Source organism: Dendropsophus ebraccatus, chromosome 2, assembly GCF_027789765.1.
Source record: "Dendropsophus ebraccatus isolate aDenEbr1 chromosome 2, aDenEbr1.pat, whole genome shotgun sequence".
Lineage (NCBI taxonomy): Eukaryota > Metazoa > Chordata > Amphibia > Anura > Hylidae > Dendropsophus > Dendropsophus ebraccatus.
This window is the reverse complement of record NC_091455.1, coordinates 138806251-138829808: the sequence shown is the minus strand read 5'-3', so window position 1 is coordinate 138829808 and position 23558 is coordinate 138806251. Positions and strand designations below refer to the sequence as shown.

The 23558-nt window shown below is 41.5% G+C and overlaps 1 protein-coding gene across 1 annotated transcript in view; it reads right to left on the bottom strand.

Annotated features, from left to right (window-relative positions):
• Positions 1-1269: 1269 nt before the first annotated feature.
• EGFR (epidermal growth factor receptor) overlaps positions 1270-23558 on the bottom strand; it is a 172287-nt gene continuing 149998 nt past the window's right edge. Inside the window, exons 20-28 of the mRNA XM_069958394.1 lie at positions 12180-12365; positions 10635-10790; positions 9516-9591; positions 8396-8542; positions 7170-7267; positions 5863-6024; positions 5731-5778; positions 4191-4290; positions 1270-3480 (exon numbers count right to left, since the gene is read on the bottom strand). Coding sequence (XP_069814495.1) covers positions 3119-3480; positions 4191-4290; positions 5731-5778; positions 5863-6024; positions 7170-7267; positions 8396-8542; positions 9516-9591; positions 10635-10790; positions 12180-12365 — 1335 coding nt within the window. The 3' untranslated portion in view covers positions 1270-3118. The remainder of the gene's footprint in view (positions 3481-4190; positions 4291-5730; positions 5779-5862; positions 6025-7169; positions 7268-8395; positions 8543-9515; positions 9592-10634; positions 10791-12179; positions 12366-23558) is intronic.

Here is a 23558-nt window from a genome sequence, read left to right as displayed (position 1 = left end):
TGATAGTTTCCTTTTAAAAATACTGTTGGCAACATGGTGGCTTATGGTGGCTGTAGCCTTGAGTGCTGGGGGTCCTGGGTTGATATTCCACCAAGGGCAAGATCTGCAAGGAGTTTGTATGTTCTTCCTGTCTGGGTTTCCTCTGGTTACTCCAGTTTTCTCACACACCCAAAACATACAAAATGGTGAATGTAGTAAGCCCTAGTGAAGACAGGGACCAAATTGACAAATCTATGTGAAGTGGTGCAGAATCAGTTGGTGGGGTATAAATAAAGGATTTATTATTAAATAACATATCATTAGGTTCTGATATACTAACCTGCTCTTATAATATATAGTAGCACATGGCACCTTGATCCTAATGCCCTTATTCCATTTTAAAATTAATTGTAATGTTCTAGCATTATAGTATAGTCCCTCTCACTGAGGCCAGGGGCACCATACAGGAGCTGATACTGCCCGCAGCTATGTCAGTGAGAGGGAAAGTAGGTAAAAAGCCAACCTGGATCTAGTCAGCTATGGAGAAACTTCTTTCAGGCAATTAGCTCAGGTGATGTGCAACTTAGCCGGAATCCTTCTCAGGATAAAACTGGACACTGTAATGTATCAAAAATAAAAAACTATTTATTATAACATGCAACATGTTTCTACCCTTAATAAAGGCTTGAGAAAGGAGTTTCTTCATAGCTGACTAGATCCAGGTTGGCTTTGTACCTACTACTACTGCACTCAGTCCGTTGGGCATGAGTGGTTCCTGGCAAGTTGCGGTGATTCCATAGCCATCTTGGGCTCTCATTAGTGTTATGCCTAACATTCACACAACCACTCCAGGTGAGTGAGCAGTTGTGACATATTCTTGTTGCTGTGTGTGAGAGCCGAGCATATTACACCAGGGAGTACCCCCCCCCCCCTTTCTTTCCCTTTATTTTTCCAGTGAGAGGGAAAGGGCATTAGTCTTCAAAGGAAGGCATTCTTCCCTGAGCTGCCAGATGGGCTGAACAGTGCACTTTGCGGCTTAGTACATCCCCCAGTGTACCAAAGCAGCTAATTTTCATAATAATTTTTTTAACTACAACTTTGGAACTCCAAATTGGATTTTTACGACACAAAGCATTGGGATATGGGTACCATGGGCTACTATAGTATACAGGCAGGTTACTATGGCAGAACATAATAGATTCTCTTTAAAAAAAACATTTTGCACTACTCCAATTTATACATTTGTGGTATACTAGTGAGAATTGGTTAACAGATATTATGGAGATTAAGTGACATAAAAGGCAAAGTTTTATTAAAAAAAGGAATGTAAAGACATACAGCTGGATGATGATAATATAATGGACATAAGCCATAATACATAAACCACAGAAGGAAGAACCAGCAATACTTCTGGAAATCAAGAGTGCAATACAGTATATCCTACAGTATTGGCATTAACTTAAATGAAACTTTAGAAATAAAGTATAAGCAGCTATTGAATACCATTCCAGTGCCTCTAGCTAGGGTCATGGTCAGGCCTTTAGGCACACTGCCAATGGTACCCTGTAGCTCTCTACTGTTACAAGCCACACAGAATATTTTGCAATATCATAGTCTCTGCTGAAGGAAGAATATGGTACTACTGCCCAACACAAACTTATACTATGATTTATTTTACTATCTTTTTATAGAAATGGATTATTCATTTAACAAATATTAGCACAAGTAGCACTTTTTTCAAGGGACCTGACAATAGAAGGTCTATATGCCAGAAAACTATGGGGGGGGCCCCAAGGTCTAATCTGTCATGAGTGAGGTGCTTTTTTAAAGAGCACCTCTCTTGTAGTTCTTCCTCAATAGATCACTTTTCTTGGTGGATCACATGCAATGAAAGTTAAAGGGTTTGTATGAGATCATATGACATTTCTGCAACAGGGGCTAGCTTTAGAATAAATACTCTGTCCCATTTAATTGGATGAAACTGAGCTGCAATACCAGAAACAATGTGCTGTTGCTAGGGGGAAAAACTAAACTGGGGTATAGTTACAGGGTACAGAGGTAGCAGTCAAACTGGTCCTTAATGCCTTTAGTGTTCCTTTTAGTGTTATTCATGTTTCATGATGGGCCCTAGTTTTAGATTTTCAATTTGAGCCCATGAGTTTCAAGTTATGCCTCTGTAAAGTGGATAGTCTTGTTCTTTAGGTTTAAAGCAAACCTACATTACTTTTATGTTGCCTAAACTATGACTCCTCGGGGTGATCCACATTGACTTTTCCCTGCCCCATCGGCTTTCCTTATACCCACATATGCAGAGATCTATGAAGGCTGGTGAGGCAGAGAGAAACTGCCAGAGACCACCCATATGACTCATGGTTCAGAAAGCATAAAAATTGATGACAGCTGGCGATAGGTCAACTATCTGCACATGTGGTACCTACACTTTTGACCATGTCACCTTACCTGCCAACTGGCACATACGTACTTGCCCAATGGTAAATTATTCATGCATTGCCTTATATATGATAATGAGGTTTGCTATGTTTTATACATCACTGTGCAATTCAATGGCATACATTAGATTTTAAACTATTTTACAGTTATATTTCCATATATACATATTATCCAATGTGTCAGCCCCAAAACCCAGACATGCGAAATGTCATTGGAAAATATCTAGTTGTGATTAAGTACGAATGTTTTTTTTTTTTTACAGTAGCCTCTCCTTTCCTGAGAAAATACTGCATACTATTAAAAGAAGCTTTATACACTAGATTTCATGCTTAAAATGACATATTCTGTATACTGACTGTTATGCACAAATACCATACAACTTGGACAAGACACATAAAACAAAAAGGTGCAAGAGTATCTCTACGCATTATAAAAACACAGGAATTAAAAAGTATTTTTTGCAGATTAAAAAAAAAATCTCTCAATATATATTTATATATAAAAGTGTTAGAGGCTTTGTCTTTCAGAACAAAACAAATAAGAAAATTCCAAAATATTTCACTGTACAAGTTTAAGTGCCCAAGTACTACAATGTGCACTCATTACAGTCCATTGTCTGCAAGTGTCCTCTGAGAACTTACTGCGCCTTAATAGGCAGAGTGCCAGGAATGTTTAAACCAACTAGTGGTCATGCTGAAGCTTCAATATAGTCACTTGTTGGTGCCAATGCCAAATATTCACGGTTTTCTGCTGCAGGGATCTTAAATCCATTGATTTTGGTTTCTTTTGGGAAAAAGTCCTGTTGGTAGTCAGGGTTGTCCAGGCTTATTTGCTGGCCAATTTTTTGGTCCCAAATGGCTGGATAGTCAGTTTCTGAGTGGTTTAGAAAGGTCTGACCTGAGTTCAGGTATTCCGGATTGTTGACACCATTCCCATAGGAATTCTTATGGTTCCCATTTGGAGCCTTTGTATTCTCAGAGAGGAGATTATGGTAAACTGGGTTAGCAATTGTTGAGATCTGTGGCTTTGAATTTGTCTGGTTGACATATTCTAAAAGAGAAACATAGTAATGTTATGTCAACAGTAATGAACAGTTAGGCCCAGTTCCTTATATGACTAGCAAACCACTGATTTTACTCCAGGAAACCACACCCTGCCAGGCATTTTGCAGGTAGCAGCAATTTAGAACATGGACAGCTCAATAGTTAAGCAGGATATTTCACATGCAACTTGAATGGTAGAACAATAATGAAATCTATATCGTCCACATTCAAGTCACACAAAAAAACAATAAATAACACAAGGGTTTAAATGTACCCCACAAACAACACATAAAATAAGGCCTTATCCAACTGCGTCAAGTGAATAATTAAAAAAAAGTTATTGCTTATAAAACAAAATAACAGGTGTGCCAATAGACCTAAACAGACTTTAGGTCGATAAGGGGTTAATGATGTGAGAAGTGAACAGTGAGCTTTAAATTTTTGTTACTGAAAACAGAGCTAAACATAAAACAAACTAGTATAATAACAATAATAATAACATTAAAAGTAATAAGAATTACTGTATTCATATAGTGCTATCTATCTATCTATCTATCTATCTATCTATCTATCTATCTATCTATCATCCTTTTTATCTCCTATCTATCTATCTATCTATCTATCTATCTATCTATCTATCCTTCCATTATCTATCTATCTATCTATCTATCTATCTATCTATCTATCTATCTATCATCCTTTTTATACTGTACCAACCTGGAACAGGATGGAATTCTTCATCGAGACTGTCATTCAGAATGACTGTAGGATCAGTGCTGTATCTCTGGATAAAGCTGTCTTCTCTATTCGGTGGACCCTGTGTAGAATTAACAAATTAATTGTAAACGTGTCTAAATCATAATAACTTTGATATTTCATAGAAGAAGATACTAAATGTAAGAGTTGTGTAGTTTGAGTAATTAACCCTAAAAAACTGGCTGCAATGCAAATAGTACATGTAGAAATATACATGGGGCCTCACCTCCCATAATGTTATAATAAAAGTGCTGTAAGAGGTTTTGTAAGAGGCACAATACGCTATATAATCAAGCCAGATGGTGAAAAGCACGGCTCTTTATTTTTATGCATATAGGACCTCAAAAGGACACTCAAAGGAAAAGTCATGTTAAACCTCAGCTGATTCACATTGGGGTTTATATGTGGACCAAAGATACTTCCAGGCCACACAGCAAGTGCCTGGTAAGAGAAAGGGGCAGGGTGGTCATATACCCTCAACTAGCCTTATTCTGAGAAGGTAAAATAACTTTTTAATGTCACTTTATCATCATGAAATTACTGCCAAGTTATGGACCCAGGTACACAGTTTTGTATAATCTAAAGTGTATATATTCAAGGACAGGGGCGTAACTACCACTGTAGCAGCCATAGCGGCTGCTATGGGGCCCACCGCATCAGGGGGCCACGAGGTCTGCTCCTGCGATACACTGGGCCCCCAGAGCTGTCATTATTTACAACATAAGCAGGCCTCCCAGGATTTGAAAATGTCCCTTTAACTGAAAGAACACCAGTTATGACTACACTTAACAGCTTAGTGGTTAGTCGGGAGGGGGCCCAATCAAAAGTTTGCTATCGGGCCCAGACATTTCTAGTTACGCCACTGTTCAAGGAGATATGGTGGAGGTACATTTTTTTACTGGCAGGAGTCTCCTCTCCTTAGAGAAAAAACTGAACGAGCATGTTAAAAGAAACAAGCAATAAAAACATTTATCACTAGTTTCATTTTGTCTGAAACACATGCAGCATTAGGGCTATGTTCACACAACTATTATTTTTTAAAAGAATGGGTACTGTTTTCAATGGAAAACAGCGGCCGTTCTTTTCAGCCTGGGCAGCCTTGCATTGAAATCAATGCAATGCTGCCTGTTTCATGCACACGCCACAGCGGGCGTTGTTCAGTGCGCCCGTGCAAAAAAAGGAGCATGTCAATTAATAGTGGCCGCTGTTTCACGAACAATGGCTGTTATTAATCTTCTGTGCACACACACCAGAATGGGCGATTTGGAAATAAATGTTCCTGCGGCTGTCAAAGCTCTGTGCCATCTGTGCCAGAGTCACTCGGTGCCATTTCAGAGTAATCATAGCTATATCTTTGGCTAGTAATGGAGCTCTAAGTCATTGAGGTGCTTCATTGGCCCTGACTGACAGATCTTTCCCTAGATGCTAATAGGGGAGGCAATATGGAATCTTAAACATGCACCGGCTATTGTGTTGTTACTATTTGCACATATAGACTTACCCCATTTCGAGTAATGCATACTATGGGTGAACTGTTGCTTGTGGAACTCTAAAATATAAAAGACATCACTAAATACTCATAACACAGACTGCATACTTAATTCTTAATTCATACTGAAAAAGGTAACCATACCATTGTACTCAAGAGTGGTGTTCGAGATGTGGAAGGACTTGTAAAAAATCCTTGATGTGGTATCAGGTATTCTTCAGCATCGACAATATCTCCCATTTCATCATCCAAAGTCTGGTGAATCTTAGACGCAGGGGGACTGGGTAAATTCATCCTATCGTCTCCCTACAAAAAAATAAAATTATATTACATTGCAACTAATGTATTAAAGGGGTAGTGCAGAGCTGACTTTTTTTTTCAGCATCCATAGTGTCCGGGTTGTCACGCCCAACGCCAGAAGTCCATTAGTCTAAATCTTTTTAATTTTGTGAACACATTGGCCCGGTGGCCATCTTGTGTAAATACAGGAAAGATGGCCGCCGGGTCAATGTGTCGATGACATTAAAAAAGATTTAAACTAATGGACTTCCAGCCAGGAGCAGAATAATATAGTTCAACCTAGTCACAAGTCACTCTGGATTGGCCATGGTATGGTATTTAGACTCAAGATCAGGGTAGTAAACTGGATGAAAGGCCTAGCTAGAATGGCAAATATATATATATATATATATATATATATATATATATATATATACTGGAACCACTGTAAGTCAAAAAAAGCAATTAGGAGCCAATACATAATGGTACCAGTGTGACCAATACCTTAACTCTTCAACTTTAAAGGGCTCTGTGCCCACAATCAACCCAACCCCCCCCCCCCCCCCCAAACTGCTTGTACTGTCAGATAGCTGCTTTTAATCCAAGATCTGTCCTGGGGTCCGTTCGGCAGGTGATGCAGTTATTGTCCTAAAAAACAACTTTTAAACTGTGTCAAATTGGCGTGGCCTAGAGTGTCTTTGCCCTAGGCTTGCACTGCTTTTCTGTCCCTCCTCCCCGCCCTCTTCATAATTAGGAATGCCCCAGGCAGGATTTCTCCTATTCCTCACTTGTCTGAATACTGTACATGTGCTGGATCGTTAAGGCACATGTACAGTGTTCAGAGAAGTGGTGATTAGGAGAAATCCTGTCTGGGACATTCCTAATGGTAAAGAGGGTGGGGAGGAGGGACGGAAAAGCAGTGCAAGCCCAGGGCACAGACACTCTAGGCCACACCAATTTGACACAGGGCTGCAAGTTTAAAAGACCCCAGGACAGATCTTGAATTAAAAACAGCTATCCAACAGTACAAGCAGCTTGGGGGAGGCAGATTGTGAGTACATAGTTGCTTTAACTTCATCAGCAACAAAAAACTTATAGCGTCACATGAGAGATGCAGTAGCATGCTGGGCAGTACTGGGCAAAGGCAACCATATGGCAGCCGAAGATCTTACCTGTATTACAAGGTAGCGTGTTGGATCACGAGCCATCTTACTAAATTCTGCACTTAACTCACGAAACTTTGGACGACTTTCAGCATCTATCATCCAACCTATGTATAATATATTAAGAAAAGCACATCTTATTAGTCTTACTACAACAGTGCTTTGCTTGATCCGTAAGCACTAAATACATAATAAAGCTATATACAACAGAACAATGCATCACTTGGGGGCATTTATCATTTACTTATCAGGTTTCTGCAAAACTTTACAACTTTTTGGGTAATTGACTTTATGCTCACCAGTGGAGTAAAAAGGCGGAGTGGCCAAAGCAACCCTCAGATTTACTATGATTTAAGCTAGTGACCTTGGCATAAATCATAGAAAAAATATCAAATCTATGCCAGCTCTGAGATGGTACAAATATCTGTGTGCGGCATATGGTCAGCGCTGCCCAGGCGCTGTATAAAAAGGCCAGCACCTCATATATCTACTGAAGTGATCAGCTAGTAAATGCCTACTTTTATCCTGTAGCGTACAGTGCATAGATTACAATGGATTCCCAAGAAATAAAAACACTCAAAAATCGATTAATCAACAGAAATACTTTTCTGCAAAAACATTTCTGGGGTTTTAAAATTGTTTACACAGGAGATGTCTGACCATAATCTAGTATTATATAACTGTGGTACATTGCATATGATTAAAGGGGTTGTCCAGCAAAAATCTTTTTCTTTCAAATGAACTGGTTTCAGAAAGTTATATAGATTTGTAATTTACTTCTATTAAAAATCTCCAGTCTTCCCATACTTATCAGCTGCCATACGTCCTGCAGAAAGTGTTGTTTTATTTTCAGTCTGACACAGTGCTCTCTGCTGACATCTCTGGCCGAGAAAGGAACTGTCCAGAGCAGCTGCAAATTCCCATAGAAAACCTCTCCTGCTCTGGACAATTCAGCAGAAAATAAAACATTTCCTGCAGGACATACAGCAGCTGATAAGTATGGGAAGACTGGAGATTTTAAATTTTTCAAATCTATATGACTTTCGGAAACCAGTTGATTTGAAAGAAAAAGATTTTCGCTGGACAACCCTTTAATGAACCTACATGAGATGTACAATATATTAAAGAGTAGATAATAACACACACAAAACCAAAGCTTCTAAATACCATTGTTACTTGCATCAAGAATAAAACAACTCCAATAAAGAAAAGATAGATTTCCATTATTTTCTTACATTTCACCATAATCATGTACACATCAATGGTGCATATGGGAGGCTGAGGAAGACGTTCTCCTTTTTCTAGAATGGTTGAAATTTCACTGGCTGGAATTCCGTCATATGGTTTAGACCCAAAAGTCATCAGTTCCCATACTGTGACGCCTGCATAGAAAGTTCAACAGTAAATGCTATATCTGAAATACATATGCCGAAGATAAATGTCTGTGTAGACCAGCGGTGGGGAACCTCCGGCCCCTGAGACCTGCTGATGCAGCCCACAGTCCGCGGCTCTTCTGTGATGTGTGCCGCTCTGGTGGGGCAGGAGCCGGCATACACAGCATCTCTGGCAGCTGTCACAGACACAGGAGGATGCTGTCTGTGCCGCCCCCTTCCCCACCAGAGCGGCGCACGTCTTTCGTCTCCTGTGGGCCGTGCACGATTACGTCATTTCATCGTGCACCGTCTGCAGGAGAAGACGGGCACAGGCTAGAGGGGAGAGAAGAGGACCTGGGCAGCGTAGGAGCGAAGGAAAAGTGAGTGGGATGTTTATTTTTTTTATTTGGGACAGGCACTGGGAGCTAAGTACACATCACAGGGGGTTAACTATAACTACCAGGGGCATCACAGGGGGTTAACTATGACTAGCAGGAACATCACTGGGGGTTAACTATAACTACCAGGGGCATCACTGGGGGAACTATGACTAGCAGGGACATCATTGGGGGGTTAACAATGATTACCAGGGCATCACTGGGGGTTAACTATGACTAGCAGGGACATCACTGGGGGTTAACTATGACTAGCAGGGGCATCACTGGGGGTTAACTATAACTACCAGGGCATTAATAAGGGGTTAACTACAGCTACCAGGGGCATTACTGGGGGTTAACTCTGGCTAGCGGGCATCACTAAGGATTCACATTAGGTACAAGTGCATCACAGAGGGTTAACCACAATAGCAGGGGCACTAGGGGAACAATACTTTGCCTTGCCCCAGGTGCTGCGCACCCACGCTACCCTGCTGCCATGCACAGTTTAACATTGAGTGCGGCTCTCGAATGATTTTATTAATGCCTGAATGGCCCCCGACACGGAAAAGGTTCCCCACCCCTGGTGTAGACTAAAGAGAACTCACCATAGCTCCATACGTCACTTTGATGGGTATATATTCTGTGCAAAATAGACTCCAAAGCCATCCATTTAATTGGAACCTAGAGAATAAAATATGAATCACAAACTATCAATTTCTGACAAATAGAAGGACATTCATTATACGGGTAAATGTAGGATATTGAAATTGGTTTATGTAAAGTGCATATTCAAGACTAACATCACTGAAAACCTGTGTTCACTGGTAACTCTAATGGGTTATGGATTATGGGACTCATGATCTTACAGAACTATTATTTTGTGAGGAAAAAGACCTGTACTTGCACTTTCTGAGCATTCCAGGCAACTTCAGACAATCCTACTGACATTGTAATTTGTGAGGAGCCTCTCGACTGTTCCCCAAAGGCAGATGTTGGGGAAAACAAAGATCAGGTATATTGGATTTCAACAAGCCTGATAATTTCTTAAAGTGTACCTGTCATTTTAAAAAACTTTTGACATGTCATAGAGACATGTCAAAAGTTTTCATCAGTCTGGGTCTGAGTGTTCTGACCCATACCGATTGGGAGACAGAGCGGGGAGAAGATGCGCTGCAGCCCCAGAGTTAAAAAAAAAAAAGAGTCACGGTCCATAGGAGCCCATTGCCAACTCTAGTTTAATTCAGTGCAGCGTGTCTTCTCCCCGCTCTATCTCCTGATCGGTATGGGTCTCACCACTCCCAGATTGATCAAAACTTTTGTCATGTCTCTATGACATGTCAAAATTTTCTATAACAATAGGTACACTTTAAGCTGCTGGGATGTGTGGCACTGAAATGTTCTCCACTGAAATAAACACGTACGCTCAAACGGACATATTATAAGATCAGTGTAGATCGCTGTCTGATAAACAAGCACTCACAGTAAAAGCTTTCTAATGTGTGTGACCAACTTTATCTTTATAGACATATATAAGTGTGACATAGTGAAGAGTTGGGATTTTATTGTAGGGATATTTGTTTTTTTCTAGTTTTATTGATTAAGTTAAACGTCTGTTTTACAACCTAATATCTATGGTTATAGGTCTATAGTGTGTAGTTATGTACTGTTTTTAGACAGCCATTTTATGTCACAGTTACTATCGATATGTATAGTTCTCCAGTCACCTTTCCACCTTCTGCATGATATTCCTTTTCATCTGCCCCCAGAAGCTTGGCCAAGCCAAAATCTGTAATCTTGACATGTTGTGGTGTTTTAACCAGGACATTGCGAGCAGCCAAATCTCTGTGGACCAATCGCCTTTCTTCAAGATAATTCATTCCCTAGAGGGGATAAAGGACAGAATTAGAAAACAGCTTACCCAGGCAGACCTATGATATGAGGACAGTGGCTACCCTCTCAAAAATGACCAATTACTGTACAGTCCAATGCAGGAAAGTAGGTCAACTGATAAAAAGTGTCCAGGTAGAAATTCTCTATCATACTGCATGTTACTTAGATTTTCAGAAAAAAAAGATGAAGAAGAAGAAAGAGCAACACATGAGGCAGAAAAAATATTGAGGCTTTGGTCAGTGGAAACTTTATCTTTGATTTATTATTAAATAACATTAATGGACACAACATATGTTAAAATTATGAGGGGCATAATCAAAAAGAGTGGGATAATAAAACTATCTTTGCTGTCCATAACAACCAATCACAGCTCATATTTCATTTTACCAGCTCACATTAAAGGGGTAGCGCTAAACAACAATGTGGCGCTAAACAATTATTCACAGAATAACACACATTACAAAGTTATACAACTTTGTAATGTATGTTATGTCTGTGAATCGCCCCCTTCCCGTGTCCCACCACCCCCGCACGTGTACCCTGAAGTGTGGTGCATTATACATACCTGATCCGTGTCGCGCATGTCCACCATCTTGTGCCAAGACGTCATCTTCGGACGGACGGCCGAACCGCTCTGACCGTCCCTAGTGCCGGCCACCTTCTGCAGCGTCGCGATTGGCTGAGCATAACTGCGATTGGCTGAGCATAACTGTGCTCAGCCAATCGCGGCTGAGCACACTTATGACGCAGCAGAGGGGGGGCGGCATCAGGGACGGCGGCAGCGATTCGGCCGGCCTCCCAAAGATGACGTCTTGGCACAAGATGGCGGACGGGCGCGACACGGATCAGGTATGTATAATGCACCACACTTCAGAGTACACGTCCGGGGGTGGTGGGACACGGGAAGGGGGCGATTCACAGACATAACATAAATTACAAAGTTGTATATCTTTGTAATGTGTGTTATTCTGTGATTTCTGGAAGTCCTGTGTATCCCAGGTCATCTGAGTGCTCACAAAGAGAAGGCAGTAATGTGATTTACCAACACATTGGGCCGTGACTCTCTGTACTAGATGGAATTCCTGTGTTTAATGTGTTTCAACCAATACAGAAAATCTGCCTTTCAGGAGACTGGACCTGGATTTCTGGTAAGTACAGCTTTGTTTTACAGCATGATAACAACAAAAAATAATGAACGTATATTGCAAACTTGCTTTATTTCACATCTACTGTTAATTTAGATTTTGAAAGTTATAACGACAGTGACACTAACATTTTAAAGCTGAGTTATGAAAGAATATTCTTACTATATCAAAGCTTGATTTCTTTAAATTTTTTTTTAAATAAAAGCGATATTGGAAATGTGGTTAGTACTTTACCTTGGCAATCTGCACACACCAGTTGAGAAGATGTCTTGAGCCAATATTGTCTTTATTTTCACGGACATAGTCAAGAAGACAGCCATGGGGCATAAGCTGAGTGATGAGTTGAACAGTGGAGGTTAGGCAAATACCCAGCAAGCGGCACACATGAGGATTGTCCACGCTGGCCATAACGTACGCTTCCTAGAAAGAAGATGCATCACACAGTTAGAAGTACTTGCTACAGATAATTTACCTGCAATCATATAAGCAATACCATATCATAATGGTGTAGACCAGACTATACTGCTCATTCTGGCAACTTAGTCATTATTCCATACAATGAGTTAATTCTACCTATAAAGTCTCTAAGCATACTTTCTGTAGGGTTGCTTTCCTGTCTATTCCTTCTAGTGGGATACAGTATATCTTAGGATAAGAACACAGGTTGAACTCTCTAAAAAGTTTACTTGATGCTATCAGGCTACAATCCTAATAGTGAATGTGGTGCCGCTGATCTCTTGGCAATTGTCCCACAGTCATGAATTGCTTGCATAACACACAGACATCTGTGAATCTCCAGGCATGGCTGGCACCAGGATACATTCCTAACAAACATCTTCCAGCTCTTGCTTCTGTGTGTACAACACTGTATCTGTGCTGCTGCTCCTAAGAAAACATTATTATTTTATGAAATACCTTATCATTAGCAGCTCATACAATATACAATGCGTTTATTATAGCAGTGGCTGATGCATTGTTAGATCCTACAGTATTATAATTTGTAATTTCTAAAAACCTGTTCTTACAATTATATATACCATGTAACTTCATTGGGTATCATTCCTATGCTAGCAAAAAAAAAATATACATATATATTTTCTAGTTTATTAAATGATCCATTTTCTATATATTATAGGGGGTCCTTCAATGCCTTCCCCTTGGTCTGTGGACTACAATAGCTAACGTCCAACTGAAGGCCCTATTCCACGGAACTTTTTCGAACGATTATCGTTCATAAAATCGTTCAAACAACCGCTCGTTAACGATATTCGTTCTGTGGAATAGCTGTAAACGAGCAAACAGCGAAATATTCGTTGAGTCGTTCACTATTTTTTTTTCAACATGTCGAAAAAAAATCGTTGGTCTTTCAACAATAATTCGCTAATCTTTTCGTTGAATAAAAAATCTTTCAGTCGTTCTTGAAATGTCTACCTACATTTCCCCACGTTTTAAACAACCATGTAACGATGTAATGACCGCAAAAAAATCGTTACACTACAGATATTTTTCCCACACGTATTATGTGTTATCGTTCGCTTAAAAAAATCGTTAATAGCCCTATTTCACGGAACGATTATTGTTCATAGACTCGCTCCAACGACCGCTCGTTAACAAGCACTTAATGATTTTTTTAAGCAAACGATAACATAATACGTGTGAGAATGTGAACGATATCTGTAGTGTAACGATTTTTTTGCGGTCTTTACATCGTTACATGGTCATTTAAAACGTGGGGAAATGTAGGTAGACATTTCAAGAAAGACTGAAAGATTTTTTATTCAACAAAAAGATTAGCGAATTATTGTTGAAAGACCAACAATTTTTTATTGGACATGTTGAAAAAAAATTGTGAACGACTCAATGACAATTTTGCTGTTGTCGTTCGCTCGTTTACAGCTATTCCACAGAACGAATATCGTTAACGAGCAGTCGTTTGAACAATTTTTATTTTTATGAACGATAATCGTTTTATGAACGATAATCGTTCGAAAAAGTTTAGTGGAATAGGGCCTTTAGTGCTCGTTAACGAGCGGTCGTTGGAGCGAGTCTATGAACGATAATCGTTCTATGAAATAGGGCTATGAGTTACTTTGTGTATAAAGCTGAACAATAGCTCAGGCCCAAAAATCTTGTTTTGCCTATTTGCCTTTTTACCCTAAATCTTCCACTAGCCAGTTATTATATGAACAGAAAAAGCATTTCTGCACTAATAAAATTTTAAACTGGCTATTTCCTGAGGCTCTAACTCAGGAGTAAGTGAACTCATTTTGAAGCCAACATAATCTGGCAAAAGCATCCTAGCAGAAAGTTTCCTTATAGTTTTGCTGTCACAAGAGGTATTGGAGGAGCCTATGGGATATGAATGCTGGGAAATACACAAGAACTTGTATAAAACCTGCCCAAAACACTTGAAACTTTGCAGACGTCTATTGCTTACATTCAAAACATTACAAACAGACAGTCAGGGCAGATTTCCAAGTTGCCATATTAACTCTTAGAACATTCTGTAGTTCCAGGCGGTTACACAGCTTGGACAGCTGAAAACAATGAAACATAAGACAACTAGCGTGAAGCACTGGAAATGCCCACAGGTCAGCCACTGGTTTGTCCCTCTTACCTATTCAGATGATAACAACTTATTTATGGTTTTATATGCCAGAATTGTTCCTTTTCACATAAAGGAGTTCTTCAAAAGAATATGAGTAGTTTATATGTCATATGTCAGTTATATGTCAGCTCATCCCATTTTGCATCTCCTTTATATCTCAGGATACCCATCAGATTTCAGTGAAGTGGTTAAAGGGTATTTTCACTTTTCAATGATTTTTTTGGCAGAAATCAATAGGACAAACGATTTTAAGAAACTGTGTAAAAAGCTTTCTTCTGTACTCAAAAAGCTGTTTTGCAGCCTCCCCCTTCAATTCTTATCTGTACATCATCAGGCAAAGTCGTTTACATTACAGAGGAGCAAAGTGAAGACAGGTTTGCCGAGTCCCACTATGGAGGGGTGGAAAGGCCGAGGAGGATGAGTGAGAAGGAAGAGGAGACAAACAGCCCTGCAGTTTGAAAACTGTCTGGGCACATAAAACGCTGGATTTACAGGTCAGAATGCTCAGTGCTGGTCTAAGAACTTGGTGAGGTAAGATTGCAGGATGTTGTATTGTAAAGGGCTGCCTTTTCTCCTCTTTGTGTTCCCTCATCCTATCTCAGCCACTTCGCACCTGTAAAGACCATAATGGACACAGAAATCCTGCTTCTTCTGAAGTGTGTGTGTGGGGGGGGGGGAGAAGAAAAAAACTGCTTTTGAGTACAGAAAGAAACTCTTTTGCTAATTGAAACCTACTGTATAACACAGTTTCTTACAAACGCTTGTACAATTGATACTTATTGATTTCTGCAAAATGACATTTAAATGACAGTTGCACTTTTAAACCTCCAGTGATCAGCAAAAAGCAGTGAGTGTTCAACTTTCCTGCAGTGCCACCACAGGAGGAGCCAAGCAATACTTCATATTGAAATCAATAAATTTTCTTTGTAATTATTGGATGTGCTTGGTCCTCCAGAAAACCCTGAAAACACCAAGCAATCCTACAAAAGATATGGTTTTTCTCAAACACAAATCTTGAACAATAATATCTTATAACTGACTGAAGTTGTCATTTTAATTATCGCATTGTAAACACTTTACTATACATTATACTTTGGTGGGCATATTGTCTTTGAGAATGTTACATTTAGTCTATCTAGCTTGCAGGATTCAGGGGCACATGAGATGAATATATGTCATTCATGTTTAGTTCTACAATCTTTAAAACAGGGAAGAAGGTTATTGGCACATGTTCCAACTATGTGTCAGTGCTGAGATCTTGGTAAATACAGGAAATGTTGGTGGATTCTGCGGAAAAAAAAATACTTGGAAGGAGAGTGTATCAAAACCAGATGCATTTAAAGAAAAATCTACTTCAAATAGTATTGGTAATAGATGTTATATTATGTTATCTATTCGTGTAAAGGGGCAAGGGGGATTCCAGGTAGGATTTGACCTAGAACTTCAGGTGTTGCCTGATGGACACTTTAGTGTGAGGATGCCGGGTTTCTTCCTCTGGTGGCTTTAGGAAGTCGCTCATCATTGTCTGTATGCTCAACCAGCTACCATGGCTACTGCTGCACCTCACGCCTCCACTACCAATTGGTGTTGTTGAATGGCCAAGGTCCTAATGACTTATTGGCAATGGAGGATGGTGTTGTTCCAATAGGCCTCAACCAAATGACTACGCAGTAGCGCACGGTAGAATTTCACTTTAGCGTCCAATGGTGTGAATTTTTTTTTTTTTCAAACGGAAACAAGGGTCAACCAGGGTGGACAGCCAGTACTTGTCCCTCCTATTAATGTCCTTTATGTGCGTACCTGAGCACAAGTACCCTTGCAAACAAATGGCCATATAAATGAGCCATGCCCTGTATGAGTGGCTGAAAAGGGTACATAGTTTCCTCGCCATCTTCAGTCCTGAGAAGGAAGGGAGAACCCTATGCAAGATCAGGTTCAACGTGTGAGTCATGCACAGAATGTATGTGAGCCCTCCCCGATGCGGTGTCGACACTAAGTTACAGCCATTGTCCACCACTACCGTGGTCACCTGTACATTCCGAGGGGTCAGCCACTTTGAGATGACGTCCTCTATGACCTGAAGAAGTTTGCTGCCAGTGTGGCTCCTTTCACCCAGGCTGCGCAGGTGAAGGACAGCCTGACATCACTGGGCTTGGCAACATTGGTATGATACAGTGAGAGGTTGTGCAGTGGCGGGATGACCAGACGAGGTGGTGGAGGCAGAGGATGAGTTCTCCGGATGATGTCCACGCATAATTCTTGGAGGACATATCAGTGTGACCTCTGTTGCTCTGTTTTGCCACTACAGTTCTCCCAGAAGGACATTTATCCAGTGGGCAGTCACAGACATATACTGCCCCTGGCCATAGCTTGAACTCCATAGGTCCTGGTTTAGGTTCACCTGATGAGAGACAGAGCCACAAAGAGTGGCCAACTTTCTTCTGCAGGTACTTGTTTCTAGATAGAATAGCCCTGTTGGGAAAGAAATGGTGGCTGAGAACTCCATTGTGGTTGTGCACAAGCCATCAGGTCCCTAAATGGATTTGAGTTCACCAACTAGAGCTGGAGAGACTGCAGGGCAATAAGCTTAGCAAGGTGGGCATTCTGCTTCTGTGCGGTCAGGTGGCTGTAGGAGTCATGCTGCCTCCTGCTGTCTCACCAGTGGCGGTGTTTTCTCACTCTGAGCTACGGAGGTGGCAGAGGTAGAAGCCTGGGACAACTGCTTTCAAATGAGAATACAGATTCCTGGCTTACGGCACATAGAAGTGATGCCTGGGTTGGAACCCAAACTCCGACCCGCTGACAAATGCCGAAAATAGCTAAGTTGTTGTTTCCGCCCCCAACATGGAAGAACTGTCAGACCGCTGATCTCAGTGGGGGCTTCTTTTGAGCGTGTGCACTGGTAGCCTGTTGAGGAGTGGCGCAGCTGCCTTGGGGTACCCGTTGAGTGGCTGGGCCTTGCTGACATCTACTGGCTGACGCTGTTCACCTACCTCTTTTTCTTCTGGACCCAGAAGATGTAGATGGGAGCTGACGCTGTGTCGGTGGCAGAAACACATATTCATTCCCTGATGATGACGCAGAGTATGACATCTGTGGACCAAGATTCCCCGTGGGGTCTGCAACCATGGCCGGCGTTAGGGGGGGGCAAGCAGGGCAAATGCCCCGGGCCCCCATCCCCCAGGGGCCCCCTCCCGCAGTTCCAGTAGGAGAGGAGAGCACAGACAGCGTCCTCCAGCGTCTGGCAGTGATCCCCGGCTGCTGCCATCAGGGGTCACGCAGAGGCTGCAGGACGCTACTCGGTGTCTGCTCCCCCTCCCCCTCCAGCTCCTCTCTGCACGTGACTTCCTGCTCTGGTGTGGAGCTGTCGGGACGATGGAGGAGAGGGCTGCCGGGTGAGGATGACAGCCTGCTGCTGCTGCAAGGAACATGAGGGGGATGTACCACTACACCCAGCATGCTAGAGGGGGTAAGTATACTGTACATGTAGTGTGTAATGTGTATGAATGTAGGTGTATAATGGATGAATGTAGTGTGTGTTACATGTCCTGTGTATAGTGTGTGGGCTGGATGGTTTGTATCTGTATAATGTGTTTTCATGGATGTGTGTGTGTGTATATATATATATATATATATATATATATATAATGGTGTGTGTGTGTGTATATATATATATATATATATAGCTGTTTGTGATTGGGTGAATAAATCCTCACTATACACTACTGGAGTGCCGTCCTTGTGTTCAATTTTTTATATATATATAATGGTGTGTGTGTATATATATATATATATATATTATATATATATATATATATATAATGGTGTGTGTGTATATATATATATATATTATATATATATATATATATATATAAAATGGTGTGTGTGTGTGTGTATATATATATATATATATATATATATATATAATGGTGTGTATATATATATATATATATATATATATATATATATAATGGTGTGTGTGTATTAGCACTGCTGACTCCAAGTGTTGAGGTGAATAGACTGTATATAGGAGCTGCAGCCATTCTCTGGCCTCATCAGTCCTATGTAATTGCTGCAGGTGATTGGCTGCAGCTCCTATGTATATAAGGCAATACGGTGAGAAAAAAAAATAAGGTGGTATTCAGTCCTTAGGTGGTGGTCACTGTATGGCGGTAATATTGGTCTGTATATAGAGTCATTATGTGGCGGTCACTCTTTGGCATTAATATTGCTCTGTATATAGTGTATATATAGTCATTACTGCCATAGATTGACTACCACATAATGACACTATATACAGACCAATATTACCGCCATACAGTGACCACCACATAATGACTATATACACTATATACAGACCAATAGTACAGCCATAGAGTGATCGCCACATAATATTGGTCTGGATACAGAGTCATTATGCAGTGGTCAATCTATGGCGGTAATATTGGTCTGTATATAGTGTGTATATAGAGTTATGTGGCGGTCACTCTATGGCGGTAATATTGGTCTGTATATAGTGTGTATATAGAGTTATGTGGCGGTCACTCTATGGCGGTAATATTGGTCTGTATATAGTGTGTATATAGAGTTATGTGGTGGTCACTGTATGGCAGTAATATTGGTCTGTATATAGAGTTATTATGTGGTGGTCAGTCTATGGCGGTAATATTGGTCTGTATATAGAGCCATTATGCGGTGGTCACTCTTTGGCAATAATATTGGTCTGTATAAAGTGTCATTATGCGGTGGTCACTCTTTGGCATTAATATTGGTCGGTATATAGTGTATATATAGTCATTACTGCCATAGATTGACCACCACATAATGATATTGCCAAATTGCCGCCATACAGTGACCACCACATAATGACTCTATATATAAACTATATACAGACCAAAAGTACAGCCATAGAGTTACAGACACATAATATTGGTCTGTATACAGTGTATATAGAGTCATTCATTATACAGTGGTCAGTCTATAGCGGTAATATTGGTCTGTATATAGTGTATATAAAGAGTCATGCGGTGGTCACTCTATGGCGGTAATATTGGTCTGTATATAGTGTATATAAAGTCATTATGGGGCGGTCACTTTATGGTGGTAATATTGGCCTATATATAGTGTGTTTTCTTCAATAACGGTATGGAGGTAATATTTGGTCCTGATTATAGTGATTTTTTTATTTTATTTTTTTAATGCAATTCATATAAATAGTTCTTGTGTTTACACCACTAGCGGCGGTCCTGGCATGTAGTGGCAGTCCCATAATGTAGCGGCAGTCCCATAATGTAGCGGCAGTCCCAGAATGTAGCGGCAGTCCCAGAATGTAGCGGCAGTCCTGCAATGTAGGGGCAGTCCCATAATGTAGGGGCAGTCCCATAATGTAGCGGCAGTCCCGGCATGTAGGGGCAGTCCCGGCATGTAGCGGCAGTCCCGACATGTAGCGGCAGTCCCGACATGTAGCGGCAGTCCCGACATGTAGCGGCAGTCCCGACATGTAGCGGCAGTCCCGACATGTAGCGGCAGACCCATAATGTAGCTGCAGTCCTGACATGTAGCGGCAGTCCTGGCATATAGCGGCAGTCCCGGCATGTAACCTTCTGAACTGAGTAAGGGCCCTAATACATGGAGCGAAAATTGTCCGAATCAGGACGCTATCGCTCTGTGAGGACACTGGGGAACATGATCAGGTAGTATATATCACAGACAAGGCCTGAGGACACTGGGGAACATGATCAGGTAGTATATATCTTTATTGTTTACTATATACAGCAAGGAGTGCACACACATCACTAATGATATACTGTATATATACACATAGGGGGGGAAATTTATCAAACATGGTGTAAAATGAAACTTGCTCAGTTGCCCCTAGCAACCAATCAGATTCCACCTTTCATTACTCACATTCTAAGTAGGTGGAATCTGATTGGTTGCTAGGGGCAACTGAGCCAATTCTTCTTTACACCAGTTTGATAAATCTCCTCCATAGCTTTTGCTGTAGTAGGCTCTCTAAGCGAGCTCCATTCTACCAGATTGGCGCTCGCTTCTGCGGAATATCAGGCCGTGTAATACGGCCTTAAAAGTGGCCGTACACTTCCAATAACTGCTGGCTGAACAATCCTTCAGCTGACAATTATCTGTCCCATCCGGTCCCGTCCTCCCCATACACAGAAATTTGGCACATCTGAGTGTTCCTGTGTTCTCTATGAGAGGGGAAAGCCATAGCCATACAGATTTGATGCCGGCTTATCTCTCTGAGAACAAAGAGGTTGGGCGTTGATTTTCCATCAAGCTCGACCCCCTATGTCCACTGATATCATCTGTCAGAGGACTGTCCAGAGAGCCCCATACACCTTACGCTGATGGCCGAACCCACCAGGAGCAACAGGTACCACCAACAAAAGAGTAACATGTATGGGGACCTTAAATTGTTGCTAAAATATTTCAGCATTTGGGGCCCCACCTTTAACTTCGCCCAGGGCCACATCTAGTCTAAAACCGGCCCTGTCTGCAACATCATCTTCATAGTCCGGTACAAATGTCTCCTCTCCCAAGCTGTCATCCTCCATAGGCATGTGGTACGAGACTGAACTTGCTAAAAAGCTGCCCCTCCCTGGCTCTCCTGACTTCTTGTGGCCTCAGAACTCCTGCAACACTGGCTTCCAATTCTTTAAAGGCAGGACATTCTTGCACAAGATCTTCGGAGAACAGAGGCTGAGCTCACCAGGCGCTCTCTTGCTGATGGCCCTGGCAAGTGGAATTGGGTCTGAGATAACAAAAGAGATGGGACAGAGGAAAAATTCTAATCTTACCATGGAATAGTGGTGGCACTCCTGTGTTGACTGCTTTCTCCATGATTGTCTACTGCCTGCTATGGAGCAGGAACTTTGAAGGATCCAGTCAATAATGCCAGCCTGGCTGGTTCACCTTCACACTAAGTGTAACTGGTAGCTGAAACTTTCCTCCAATATGGTTAAGAACACCACTCCCACAACTCCACATCTTCCACTGGGACCACCTTGTGTGACACTGCCTATACCTTGAGAAGAGCCTGATTTTTTTTACAAGCTTGGACATATTGCTTGTTTTGTTAATTTTAGGATTAAAATAGGAGTAAAATAAATTTTATTAGATGGCGGATAGTGCAACTGATTTTAGAGCACCCCAGATAATTATTAAGATGGACACTGTGTTCACTGCTCCCAGTGACTTCATATAATGCACACCCAGAACTCAGTGAATTGGTATAATGCACAACAGTCACCCAGTTACTTGGTATACTGGTATATGGCTTCACTGATCCCACAGATAATCAACCACAATCTACTCACAATCAACCCACAATCCAACCTCCTACCCTCTCCTCTCTGTCTCTATTTCTCTGTATATCTCTTCCTGCTGTAAGGGTCCTATTCCACGGGCCGAGCAACGATGTAAAGGAGCGCCGATCTGCTAGATCGGCGCTTGTTTACTGGGCCTATTCCACGGCCCGAAAATCGTTAGCGAGGGCTGCAGGGACATCGTTACTGATGTCCTTGTAGCCCTTGCTGCATACATTACCTAGCAGGGCTTCTCCTCCGCTCCCTCTTCCTCCCCGAGTCCCGCGTCATAGCATCAGCTTCGGAGCGGCCTGACTGAGCTGTCAGACCGCTCAGCCAATCACTGGCGCGGAACCGGAGGAGGAAGACGGAGCTCAGGAGAAGCCCTGCAGGTAATGTATGGTGCTCTGTTTGAATCGTCGGTTGCCCCCCCCCCCCCCCGTGCACCGCTATTCCACCGTAGCGATGCGCGGGTGGCAAACAATGGTTTTAGGTTTGAACCTAAATGAACGATCAGCCGATAACCCGGTCATCGGCTGATCGTTCTCTCTCTTCCACCGAGCGATAATCGGCCGAATCGTGCCGATTCGGCCAATTATCGCTCCCGTGGAATAGGCCCCTAATTGCCTGCTGCTACCTACTCTCCACTCCACACACAGCCGACTGCCTGCCTCTAGGAAACGAATCACATTCTATAGAGGGTGAGGGAGAGGTGCTGACATCACAGTGGGGCTTGGAGGTGATTGGACGTGATTGGATAATGAATAATCCCTTGCGCTTGTCAAGTGACAGTACTGTAAGCTAAGATGTGCACCTGCCATCTTGGCCACCATGTTTAGCGAATTTGGAACAAATCGCTTTGTAGAATAAAGTGAACTGACAGCGTGATTCGTAGCGAATCTGGATTCACTAGATTTACTTTGTTCATCTCTAGTATTAACAATATGTTTTAGCATTTGCGGGTTGCTGTCGTACTTTTCTGGTTTTGCGTCTGTATTTCAGCCATGGCAGCGTGAACCTGCACAGTGTGAACAGTGCTATTGGATATGCTGACTATTTTTTGTTTATGTCTGTGCAACATGTTAAACGTTTTTTTTTAACAGACAGTACTGTTTTAACTTATTCATGATGTATAATTTTAGCTTCAACAATTAAAGAAAAATATGCATAATACTATTACTGTACTGTATTGATTACTGATTTTAAGCCTCTTTTGTAAAACTACAAGATCCAAATTACCCTGACACCCCCTTGAGCATCCAACAAGCTGAAAATACGGACTAAACAAAGGGCTTTATTACATATTATATGGAGTGATGCCATTAAGCCTTCCACTCAAGACATAACATTTGCAACTTCTTCAACCTTTGCAGATTTCCAGAAACCCGAACAAACTGAGTCTTGTTTCCAATTGTTTACCTTGGAGATGGTGGAGGTACATTGTGATCTAATATAACTATGCCTGGTATTTGGTCACAATCTGCTGTAAAATGCCCATTGCCAAATAAAAAAAAAAAAAAAAAAAAAAAGCTTATCATGAGAATTGTGGTTACTAAGAGCCACAAGGTGGGAAATAAGAGCTATTTTATTTGTCACCAGTGCAGATTTTTCATGAGATCAGTTTGAATGTTTAGCTATTTGGAGAGATTTTCCATATAACACATTGCCATACCACCAATG